We start from the raw sequence: 12,276 nt of genomic DNA on the forward strand, positions 1-12,276 counted from the left end.
GCGTAGTCTTGCTCTTACGATTTTTTTCGTACGAAAACCGTACCAATGAAACAAAAATCGGACATTGAGTTCACATCCGACAAAAATGTTATAGTCTGCACATCTAGCTTTTATATCTGACAAAAAAGCGAAATCGGCTGTCGAAAGCACCGTACTAACGATCTGAATATCGGCAGACAGCTCGTTGTACGAATTTTGCCATCCGATTTTCGTATCGTGTGTATGGGTCTTTATGTTGAATCGAACTATTATCATTGATCAAATTATTTCTGATATTTTATGTTGAGATATATTTACAAATAGAGAAGATAAGTTGGGTGGGTTGTAGGTTATATTGGAGCTTTTCATTATTGCTGCTGCTGTACAGAATATTGCTGGCGGGACTTCTGTGAGATAATTTGTTGATCGTTAAATCAGTAATATATATATATATATAAATATATATATATATATATATATATATATATATATATATATATACACTTTTCTAATGATTATCAATTGTATGATTTTAATTCAAACTGACCACACTATTCTTTATGTCTACAAATATGAATATGAAGAGAGTAAATTGTAGTAGTTATTCTTTATCACACTTCTTAGTAAAGGCACATTAAGTGGAGACTAAAAAAAATAACCGCATGTTGGCAAAGAGTGTGAGAAGGCCCCCGACCCTGACATGATTTTAGATGCTATGTCACCATAGGGAAATCTCTCATTTCTTATTACAGTAAGGTAGAGGGCACACAGTTTATCTAAATGGGTTGCAGAGTCCAAAAAAAGGCCTGAGGCACATAAAGCCAAATAAATAAAACAAATTCAAAGCCCCAATGCTCAGCCAGTACTGTAACTGAAACCTGTGTCTTCTGCCTATGTCTTTGCTCACCTTCAAGTCTTGACTCTTATTATCTTCTGTCTACTAATTCCTGTCCTCTTGGTAATTTACAGATCCTACTCCCTATGAGTCTATTTTAGTTTTCCTGCTCTAGATGCCTTGCAGTCCTTCTTTATTCCATTCTCTTTTGAATGCTAGTGTGTTGTCTTTCTGCTATCATTGCAGCTTGTTGCTCACAGCTCTTCCCTTTTCTGCACATGCTTAGTGCTTTTTTTTTTATATTTCAACACTTGCTTATTTGTCCACGAGCCTATTTCTCTAGTTTGCAGTTGGTAATTCGGAATCCAGTAGCTACACTTTTTTTTTTCCTTTGCATGCACATCGCCTTTATCACTTTGTCTTCTTGGTGTCCACTCTGCTTGTACTGTTTAGCTGCTTTTCTCCTACCCTCTTCCAAACCCCTCAAAATACAGGATTACTATTTTGCTGCCTTTCTTCACATTCGATTCCACTTCCATTTTTAGGCATTGGCGCCTCGTCTATTTCCTCCATACCACAGTAAAATCCAACTGCTTTATACATTCCGTACTGGAGCTTAAGCCCTACAGCTTTCCTTTTTCCCCCTGTCTTCCCCATTGAAAAGCCCTACAGCTTTCTTTTTTTCCCCTTTCTTCCCCATTACACAGGTTCTGCCTCTACTCAGCCACTCTCCTTCCATGATCAAATTCCACTGCCTGCTCTCTGCCTCCTCCCCTCTCCAACATCAGGTCCTGCTGCCTACTTTCACCAAACCCCATGCTACAAGATCAGGTCCTGATGCCAGCATGCTAGTACATATTATGGTCATCCCACAAAATGAATTTGTAGAGGTATGGAGTCACTTTAATGTCTTTAATGCCTTGTGTATACACAAATATAAGGCTAACCTTTTATATATTTTAAATTCATTTTGTTTTCTCATTTTGTTTTTCACAGTGTCATCAATGGTTATTTTTTACGGAAACTCAAGAAAGTGACAAAACTTCCAAAACAAAACACTGCCTTATCTAAAGTTTTAGCCACATATTGTTTGTACCACAAACAGCAATTAGTACTTATGCTGAAATTCTTAAGAGAGGAACAGAAAACATGTTCACAAGTTTGCTGTGGTCATCTACAAGTTTCTGAACAAGCAAAATCATCTAAAAGAACAAAAAAAACACCAGCTGTATTTAACTCTTGCACAAAGGAAAAACTCAGCAACTGTGTTACTCTTAAAAAGCAAGCCTCCTCTGCTAATCTGCCTTATCTGTCTGTCCGCCTAAAAGATTTACGCCTTACATGGCCTAATTTAGCCTTAGGAACTGTGAAACTGAATCCCATTAAACGTGGAGATTTGCACCTTACATCCAATGATCAGGTTTTGCACTGCATAAATACACGTTCAAAAAAGAAGAAATTATTTATTCATTGTTCTAGTAGGTACCGTGCCATCAGTTGTTCTTCGTCTTTACCCCGTTTGAAGTTGCAAAGAATTGCAACACGTTTGGATGGAACCATAGTAAAAAGTGACTTGAAATATCGCAATCAACCTTCATCACCCGTTTTTTTAAAAAACAAATCCTGCCAGACCGAAGGAACCCACAAGACTGTGTTTAAAAGTTCAAATACTAAGGATCCATCATGTGGCATTGATGGGAAACAGAACAACCTAATGCCTACAGAAAAAAATGCTATTCAAAGTTCTCAGGAAAAATGTAAAATTGGCTCAGTACATTTTGGAAATTTAATTAAGCACCTTCTAAACCGTTCCAAAACAAGCCATTTTGTGGAGCTGCTAAATCAAGATACCAAAAATCTAGAGAATACAAGGATACAAACACGATTCCAAACAAGCCAACAAAAGTCACCAATATTTGATTGCTCTTTGCCTAGCAGTCAGTCATTGGAATTTACTAGCAAACTTAATTTCTGTAACACTTTTCCTAAGGAAGAAAATGGTTATGAGAAAGATTTGCAGAAATCAACTGAGAATATGGCTAACCCAGTAGGCTCTAAAAAACGGAAGGTTTGTGACATTTTAGTCACAAAGGATCCGGAAAATACTCCAACAGAGAGTGTAGCACAAGAAACTAAAACAGAACTACCTCATAGTAAATCAAGAATACATTCTAAGAATGTTCGTTGTGTCAAAAATAGTCAACCATGTTTACCTGAAGTCTCAATATTTTCAGCAACAGAGAATATAAATATACATAAAAGACGTTCTCACCAAGATTCTTTTTTTGAATGCAACATTCCTTTAAAAAGATATTCCAAAAATATTTTGGGAAAATGCAAACTATGTGATGTCTCTCATGGGCAGTGTTCTTTTCCAGATAACCGTAATTTATTTTGCAAATGCACCATCAAACACAACTCAGGGATTTTAAAGAACTTTAAAAGAGGTGCACTGTTGGGTAGGAATACTACTGATAAAACAAGAAATGCCCACTTGAAGGTAGTGGTAGAACGTTTGGAAAACACCATTGGTTCTGGTGCACAAATTCCAGAAAGAAGCAAAAAAGAAAATTGTGAAACTAGAGAAAGCACGAATAATCAAGGCGAGAGACTTGAGTTGCCATCAGACCAGTTGTCCATAAACCCACGAATATCTGATAGATCAAGCAATCATCTATCGTTAAGATCAGCATCACGGAAGAACCAAGGTGATTTAGTTTTAGGTTCAAAGTCTATAACTCATAATTCTACACCATGCAGAATTTCCGAGAACACATACATTAGCCCAATTAAACTTATGTTTATTTCTAAGATTGAATCTGAAGATGGAGAAAAATATGCTTTAAGTCCTGTATGTACTCCACATGATGACAACAGAGATCACCAGCCAATAGCTGCATTTAGAAAACAATCCAATGATGCACAAAGCAAAGATACAATAGATGATTGTCTCAGTCAATCTGACAATCCAAGTAACTTTCATAATTCAAAGTGCAAAGTCATTACATCTACAAGTCCATCAGAAGCCTATGTAACTTCTCCAAATCATCATAAAAATGTATATACTTTAAGGAGAAAATTGTTGGGGTCTAATAGGCTTGGTCACCACATCCTGAGAAATGTTGGAAAATCAACTGTTAAACAATCAAGGTCAAAGAATCTTGACAAGGAAATGCCTATTAAAATTAAAAATGACCTAAAGATTTCTATTCCGTATAAGACAAACAAAATTGTTACCCGCTCTAAACTAGCAGATCATTTGAGAGAAACAAGGACCACTGAAACCTATATAGCCAAAAATATATCCAGCACACAGATTAAAATAAAAAAACTGCACAAGATTCTGGATTCTCCTGTGTCTTCTGACTTTACAAATGTACTCCCAGGAGAAAATATTGGGCCACTTGAAAGCGAGAACTGCAAAATATCGCTAAGACTTTCCTCTCGCCTCCAAAAGCAGAAGAAGCCTTCAACTTTCCCTAATCTGTGTGTGGTTAATGAATGCAGCTCAGAGCAGAAAAAAACAAAGAACAAAATCAATTCAGATGTTCAACGGGAAAATAGTAAAAAAGCTTATACCATGGGAAAATGTCAAGCAGAGCAAGACCTTAACCAAAAAACAAGACCAGGGAAGCACAAAAGTCTGAAATCCCGATTGATTAGGAAGCAGGTCTTGTCAAATTATATGACCAGGTCTAAAAAGTCACCGTTATTTGCACTATATTATGGTTCCCAGTCAAAATTTTCTGTAAGATGTGCCTTATTCCATAAATCTAAAAAGCATAGCTTTGGAAAAAGTAAACATTACAGAAAGAAATTGAGAAGTTACAAGCAGCAGTGTAAGGCACCATTAATACACTTGAATAGTGTTGATAATGAAAATCAAAGTCTATGTACTTCTACATATCCTGATCTACAGGCTGACACTGCTATTGAGTGGTGGTCTGCAACAACGTCAAATGAGACTTTGCTAAACCATTTAGAAAGCAAGTATGAACATATTGCAAAGACGTGGGTCGCTGAGAACACTGTAGAGAATGACGGTGAAACACAATTGTCGCCAGTCTGCAAGTTCTCCAGCTCAGAATCAAGGTCACCCATTCAGATGCTTTTTCAGAAAAAATGTGACATGAATGACCTTGCTACCTGGTTTATGCAAACAACAGAAACTCAATCCCTTTCAATAGTGAGAAAAGCTAATGCCCGCAAACCTGGAAAGGGGTCTAGGAGAAAAACAAAACAGCCCGTCAATTCTTCAGTTTCCAAAAACGACTTGAAAAAATGCAGGCAGCTGACACAGTCTTACACATTAGAAGAACTTCATCCGGTTTCTAAATTTGTCCATCCTGAAAGCCTTTCCCTGAATTTAAGCAAGCACAAGCGCAAAAGTAGCAGTGATAAAACCAAAGATGTCTGTTTAAACTTTTCATGTGCTGGTGAGAATTTGAATCTGAAGGAGTTTTGCAGAACAAAAGTCAGTGCTGCAGAATCCACTGTCAAAGAAACTGTGCAGTTAACCAAAGATGATCCAAAAGCTTCTACTAGCCTTAGAATGGTACAAGTGTCTTCACCACCATCACACGCTGAGTCAAGGGCTCAAATTTCTACCAATAAAAATATGAAGGCATTGAAAGAAAATGAGCCTAAATGCTCCATTGGGTGCCGAAACAGCAAACTAAGCATGAAAGACTGCAAAGTTTTTTTAAGAAAATGTGAAAGTAAAGAAACAAAAATGTTACTTTCAAATGAAGTATCCTCTGATGGAAATGACAAGTGTAGTGTGAAGTCAGGTTTGGGACTGAACGCTGGTTTTAGCACAAAATATAGACTTCAAGTGGGCAAAACCCTTACCAAACGCAGATGTTTTAAAAAAGTAAACACACTCAGCTGTAGATATGCAATGTGCCTAAGGAAACTGAGAGGAACTGTACAGCGTGACAGCCACTGCAATACTTCAGTACTGCAAGAAAGAAAAAAACACATGAAAGTTGCCTTTTATCTAGAAAAAAACAAAAACCGTCCTAAAGAACAGCGTTCAGTCACAGGAAAGGCGCACACGGACTATACAAAACTTCAGATAGGTAAGTCAGAAGTCTTTTATTAAGCAGTATAACATGCTAATGTACTTTTGTAATTGATAAACTGTAATTTTAATCTCACCTCCAATCTCCTTATTTCACGTGTACTATTTAGGGGCATATGTACCACACCTAAGATACAAGACTGATTTAATACTGTATCTTTGAAGAATAAAGACATGCTAAGGATAATGGAGATATGTCTGTTTTGCGTTGTTTACAATAACTAATCTTATTATTCCATAAGAAGCAATTTAGGCCCTATTCATACTATGATCTGCAACGTCAGGCATTACACATATGCATGTCTTTTTTTGCACTACTCACATAGGGCAGCCCATTCCTTTCAATGTGTGGCCCTACATGCAACAAATGTGTTAAAGTAGCTCAGACACTTTTGAGATTTTTTAATAGTGCATTTTACTGCATTTATCACATTTTTTTTTCTGCACTTGGGGTGCCAGTAACAATGAATGGCATCCCCTGCAAAACACTATTTTAAACGCATTTACCACATACTATAGAGTGAATGAAGCCTTACTGATGCAAACAGGCCCTCATAACTCACAGATCAGTTTGTTTGTTTTTTTGTTTGTTTTTTACGCATCATCCATATTGATAATTTTATAGGTTGTTATACTGATTTGTATTGTTGTCTGTCTGAAGAATTAAGACTTTAGTAAAACTATTTCTTACTTATGATGGTCCTACTCTAGTTGATATTCCATCCCACCAGCATCCTTCCAAAAATAAATATATTTACTGGGTGGACTATATGTTCAAAGAGATCTCCAGTGAGGAGAAACATCTCCAGTAAAGTGTACTAGCTCATTAACTGGTGAGTATTTTTAGTGTGTTGTTTACTGTTTGTAAGCTACATCAATAACTTTATAATGTTGGAAATCCTTTTTTACTGCAATTGAGATAATTTGGTTACTAAAAGGAAGAGGACTTCGGAGGATTCACTGTTGGATCAAAGTGCATTGTGTTATGACCAGCATGTTCTCTAAAACCCACAGAGGCAGTACGTTGCCCGACAGCCTTCCTATTTGAGGCTCAAAAGTATATGGATTTTTTTTTTTAAATAGTAGATAAAAAAAATATATATATATGGCAAAGCCTCTAGGGTGTTGGACTAAGGTAGTAGAAGGCTTGGCTCCTCCTCATGCACTATACCCTCCAGTTTAGATTTGTGTTCTGTTCTCACACAAGCTTACTAAGTCTTACATTCACTGCTATGGCCATTTGCATTGTCTGTATCATACCTTGGCTTCAAAATCATGGAGAGTCACTGCAAGCTCTGCTTTAAGGTCACTATGGAAAGTGACCTCATGCATGCTCATCATCTCTTGGCTACCAAACCACATGAGCTTTGTACACTTTACTAGTAAAACAGCAGTCATCCTGCTGCTAGGAACAGCTCACTGGTACAGCAATGTTATTGCCCTACAAGAACTTTTCTAAGTGCCTACAGGAAATAGGTGAAGTGATTTGCACACCAAGTCCAAAAAAATGCCCTAGTGGTATGGCCATTCACATGCTTATCTTTTTGAAGCCTTCCCAGGTGATATTATTCAAGATGAGATTAAAGACACCATGAGGACAACAGCATTTATTATCCCGTGAGCCATGCCACTCAAAGTCCAAATAATTTTTTTTTTTTGTCTCAAAGTAAAGCTCTTGATCCACAAAGAATGTGTCCAACAAATCTATGTTCGCATGAAGGTCCGTCCCTATGTTTAGCCAAAAAGATGGGGGGAAGACTGCCGATGTTTACCAAGTTCTGTCTTGACAACATCACAGAATGAGTGTTAATCTCCTCTGGCTACAAGAGCGTTTCAATGCAACACAACATTTTTTGCCTCACATTTCCCACTTTTTCCACCATGCTCTTGTGAGTCTTGTTTTCGGTGTATTTATTTGGCCCTAGAAATTCTATTTGGATTTTTCAGGTTTTTGAAATTCTGCACTCCTCATAGGGGAACTTCACTTTCAGTTATGGCTTTGCATATTTAGCCTTGCCATGGCTTTGTTGGTTTTCACCAAGACCATGGCCTTACTCCGAACCAGGGCATATTTCCCTCTTTCTTTCTCGTTCACTACCTCTGAAGCTTGTTATTAGGACTATGTCCTACAGGAAGCTGCAGACTAACAATACAGGTGGCCCTTCTCCAGTAGGGCAAAATACTGTAGGTCTTGGCCAAAGTACATTCTATTTTTAAGGTTTGATCTGTTAAAGACTTACAACTCTCACTGCTGCCTAAATGTAGCTTTTCACAGCTAGCTACCTGAATCTGTCTGTCCAGGAGGGTATAGCATATTAAGAGGTGTCAAACCTTATATTTTTTTTAGTGTCCTACCTGCTACTGGCAAGGCATATACCTAGCTGTCTACTATCCACAAAAAACTACTGAACAAAAGGATATTACTATGGGTAAAACATTTCTTTTTATACCTTGACTTATTTAGGTTTTGTGTTTGGCTGAAAGTTTAAGAACTCTTTCTATTTAAGCAGTTTGATGATTTTAAAATTAATGACACTTATTTCTTTCCAGGACCTCTAAAGCCTGTTGGATTTCCTGCCACTAGGGGTCTTCTCAGTAAATTTGGCAGTTATTCATTAACGCCCATCCGTATTCCACTCAAGTAACTTGCAAGGTCAGACTTAATTACTTATTGCCATATATTAAAACATTCTTTAAAACCTAGCTTATACAAGTATTTGTAGGTAAGGGGGGGAAGCTGTGTGCACTGTTTAACATCTTCCCAAGTAAGAGGTTTATCAGCTTTCTCAACAGTGCTCATTCAGTTAGAATAATTCTTCCACTGATACTAATTAAAGACTAATATTAATAGCACAGATATATATTTATGGAGCTGGAGGGAAAAGTTAAGATTTCCCTTTGCTTGACCAAGGCAAGAGTCTCTCCAGGTCCTGATTGCATAACATTACACAGGGAGATATGACCAGCAGGTTGAAAAAGGCCAATAGGGTGGTGGGCAGAGTGTCCCTAATTGTTAGGTGGCAGTGTGTGGGCAGGTTTAGGAGAAACTCCCATTAGAGGCGTTCCCTGAGAACAGGAAATGATTACTGCATCGTTTTGACTATTTCAAATACTGGAGCATTGGGCTTGCTACTGCAGGCAATGAGCACTAAGCCTGTCAAGAATAGAGCAGATACTTGATCATGCCACTTTATTTAGCTGTGCCTTACAAAAGCATATAGAGGTGATTGGGCTGTCATAAAATATATCTTACCTGTGTAAGTATTTGTAACCCCATCTAGTAGGTTCTAAAATCAGAGGCCTGATGGCAGCATTTACAGATAATTGGAAAAAGAAAATATGGACAACCGCACTCCAAAAAACCTTGATGGTTGTCTTTATTTAAAAAAGGAAAAATGCACTACAAGTCACAGCACACTACACAGGAGTAAAACAGCTGACGTGTTTCGCACTATAAATTGGTGCTTAATCATAGCTATGTTGAGAACCATCAAATCCAGAATGGGACGAACGCCCTTGTTGGTTTTTGGGACCGTAAAAAGGTTGGTATTAAACCCCTGAGAGTGTTCTTCAATGAGAACCAGAGCAATCACTCTTAAGAGTGCAATTCCTGCAGCTTGAAGGTCCCCTAATCACAGCAGAAATCTTTGAGAGCATGAAGTGGAGAGGACACAAGGACTGAAATTTCAGCCAGCACCTCCAGTAATCCAAAAAACAACCTTGTAATGACAAACACAATCAGAGCTCAGTACACAGTGAAAGAAACAACACAGTATTACACAATAGTAAAGTCCAAATGGTTATGAAACTTCAACTGGGAAAGTATTGGAAAAGCACACACAGTCTCTGGCAGCTCCTTAAATAGGATAAGGGGATCTCTCGTGGACATGCAAAAGAACAAAGCCGGGTGCCAGATCAGCATAGGTTAAAAGGCAACAAAATGTATTATAGGTTCACTTGCATGGAAGAATTTGGTCTTGTGTATTGCTCAAGTGACTGGTGCGGACGTGCAGAAGCAGCCTCAGCAAATCTGGGCAGCTGTAAGACACAGGCGAGACCCACAGCAAGATGGATGTCCATGGCGTCTCTGGCAAACGCTTTACGCCACTGACAGTAGACCAGAAAAGGCAACGGGGCGGGTCGCAACACGTTTTTGACGTTGGAGACGTGGCCTCGAAAATGCGCTGCGGCCCACCACCTGTTGCCTTTCCTGGTTTTCTCTCAGTGGCGCTAGTGTTTGCCTGAGACGCCGCCGTTGTCCATCTTGCTGTGGGTCTCTGCCGGTGTCTTACACCTGCCATCCAGTCAGCCTAGATTACTGAGGCTGCGTTTACAGTAGTTGCTTGGGCAATAGACAAGACCAGATTCTTCAATGTAAGTGAGCCTATAATAAATGTGTTGCCTTTTAACCCATGCTGATCTGGCACTCTTTTGAAGTACCTCTGGTACACCATGCCCAGACCCCAAGTTCTGAATCGCCCTGAGTCCAGGTGGTCAAGAAGGCCCACAGACAAACCCCCTTCTCAAAGAAGGGAAAACCCCTTACATTGTGAGGCGGGTTTGAAAGCTTTTCCTGGCTTAAACATCAAAAAATTGTGACGGAACTAAATGGAGGACTTGCCCTGTAACGAGGTCACCTGGGAGGCATGAAAGGACTTCTAAAATCTGGGCGTGACAGACTTCACCATGGCAGCTTTCACTTTTTTCTTACTAGGAAGAAGTGTGCACCTCCTGCCAGTGACTCCCATAGTTAAAAAATGTTCTTGGGTTGTTTCCCATTAATGGAAAACTTTTAAGACTGCCTCTGCAGACCAGTACAACAGCCACATAATTGTGTGCATTTGGACTGACATAAGAGCAAGACGAGAACTCTGCTGTCAAATTGTGTACTGTAAACAGTACCACAGTGCCACTGAGCAGTCAATTTTGATCTGGGATTGGCAAACAACCATAGATACTAACAGACGATTGCATAGCCATGTTTAAAAGAGTAAAGAAGGCTTTAGGGAGGTCCTCCAGCTTCTTGTCCACAGTGCATTTAAGACGGGAAGTCCTCAACTTTTATGCCACACAAACATGCAAACTCCCTGCAGATAGTGTCCTGGCTGAGATTCGGCAAATGTCTTAGGCCGCGTACACACGGTCGGTCAAAACCAATGGAAACGGACTGAAGGACCTTTTCATTGGTCCAAACCGACCGTGTGTGGGGCCCATCCTTTGGTCATCCTTTGGTCCAAAAATTTAGAACTTGCTTTGAAATTCAACCGATGGACACCTAACCGATAGGTCAAAACCGATGGTTAGTACGCAAAAGCATTGGTTAAAAAGCCACGCATGCTCAGAATCAAGTCGACGCATTCTTGGAAGCATTGAACTTCATTTTTCTCTGCACGTCGTCGTGTTTTACGTCACCGCGTTGGACTCGATCGTTTTTTTAACTGATGGTGTGTAGGCACATCAGACCATCAGTCAGCTTCATCGGTTAACCGATGACAACGGTCCTTCGGACCGTTCCCATTGGATGAACTGATCGTGTGTACAGGGCTTTAGGAGGAGCATATATTTGTCTGGCCACACTTAGTCCCTGTGCATAATGTTCTGTACTAATGGGTGAACCAGTAATGCCTTAGCAGGCCTGTTGGATTTGGATAGAGATTCCATATTGGTGACTTTAGGCCCAGTAGGCAGTTCTAAATTCAAACAAGTGTGTACTATGTCTACAAAAACTGCAATGGTTTATTTTATATTGGGAGAGACTTTGGTCAACTGACCATCCTCCTGAAAGGAATCCTCTGATGGAAGCAGTTCTTCTGCGATGGTAGCATCTGTCAGCAACTAAGTAGGGACACCGACCATTCGCACTTAAACCTTTAGCCCCCATGGTCTCTCTGTGTAGAGACCTTTCACATGAGCTATGCTAAGTGAAGGCTTGTGCACAGAGACCAGCATGGAACAGGGTTGTATCTGAAGCAGAAATGTTCTGTCTTTCGCAAGGCATGTCCTCAAAATGGCGCCTGCAGCTTCGAGGAGCCACCGCTTGTGGTGGAACTGTGCCAACAACTTTGGGCTACTGTCTGCCCAAATGAAGTGACTGAATTTTCACTGCATTGGAAAGTCTTACTCAGTGTTCCATGAATGCAACACAGGCTTCTTCCCAGGGGAATACCCACTAGATGTGAAGTGTCATTACCCTAGACCTGTACAGCACCCCTCAAACGGCTAACTGCAAGGGTAAGCGCCATTTGCAGATACTAGTCCTGAGGGTGACATTACAGGCCAGCCAGCCTTTTGCATGCAGTGGGATAAGATCACTGATGCTATTGACAAGGAACCCCAATCTTGAAGCTGCAGGAAGTAGCCACGGTGGTTGCAGGTGCAG

General features: G+C 39.7%; 1 protein-coding gene across 1 annotated transcript; it reads left to right on the forward strand.

The window, feature by feature from the left end:
- Window positions 1-512: 512 nt before the first annotated feature.
- On the forward strand, window positions 513-8,536 carry LOC120924318. Its single transcript, XM_040335199.1, has 4 exons — window positions 513-1,704; window positions 1,811-5,895; window positions 6,609-6,730; window positions 8,448-8,536. Exons 2-3 carry the CDS (start codon window positions 1,932-1,934, stop codon window positions 6,707-6,709), a joined length of 4,065 nt encoding a protein of 1,354 aa, XP_040191133.1. The 5' UTR covers window positions 513-1,704; window positions 1,811-1,931; the 3' UTR covers window positions 6,710-6,730; window positions 8,448-8,536.
- The last annotated feature ends 3,740 nt before the right edge of the window (window positions 8,537-12,276 follow it).

The sequence above is a fragment of the Rana temporaria genome, chromosome 1, assembly GCF_905171775.1.
Source record: "Rana temporaria chromosome 1, aRanTem1.1, whole genome shotgun sequence".
Classification (NCBI taxonomy): domain Eukaryota; kingdom Metazoa; phylum Chordata; class Amphibia; order Anura; family Ranidae; genus Rana; species Rana temporaria.

Excerpts from the sequence above, each read along its gene's own strand:
- LOC120924318 (XM_040335199.1), top strand. The coding sequence starts at position 1,932 with ATGCTGAAATTCTTAAGAGAGGAACAGAAAACATGTTCACAAGTTTGC. Across the intron at positions 5,896-6,608 it reads CTATACAAAACTTCAGATAG|TTGATATTCCATCCCACCAG; the intron begins GTAAGTCAGAAG and ends GTCCTACTCTAG.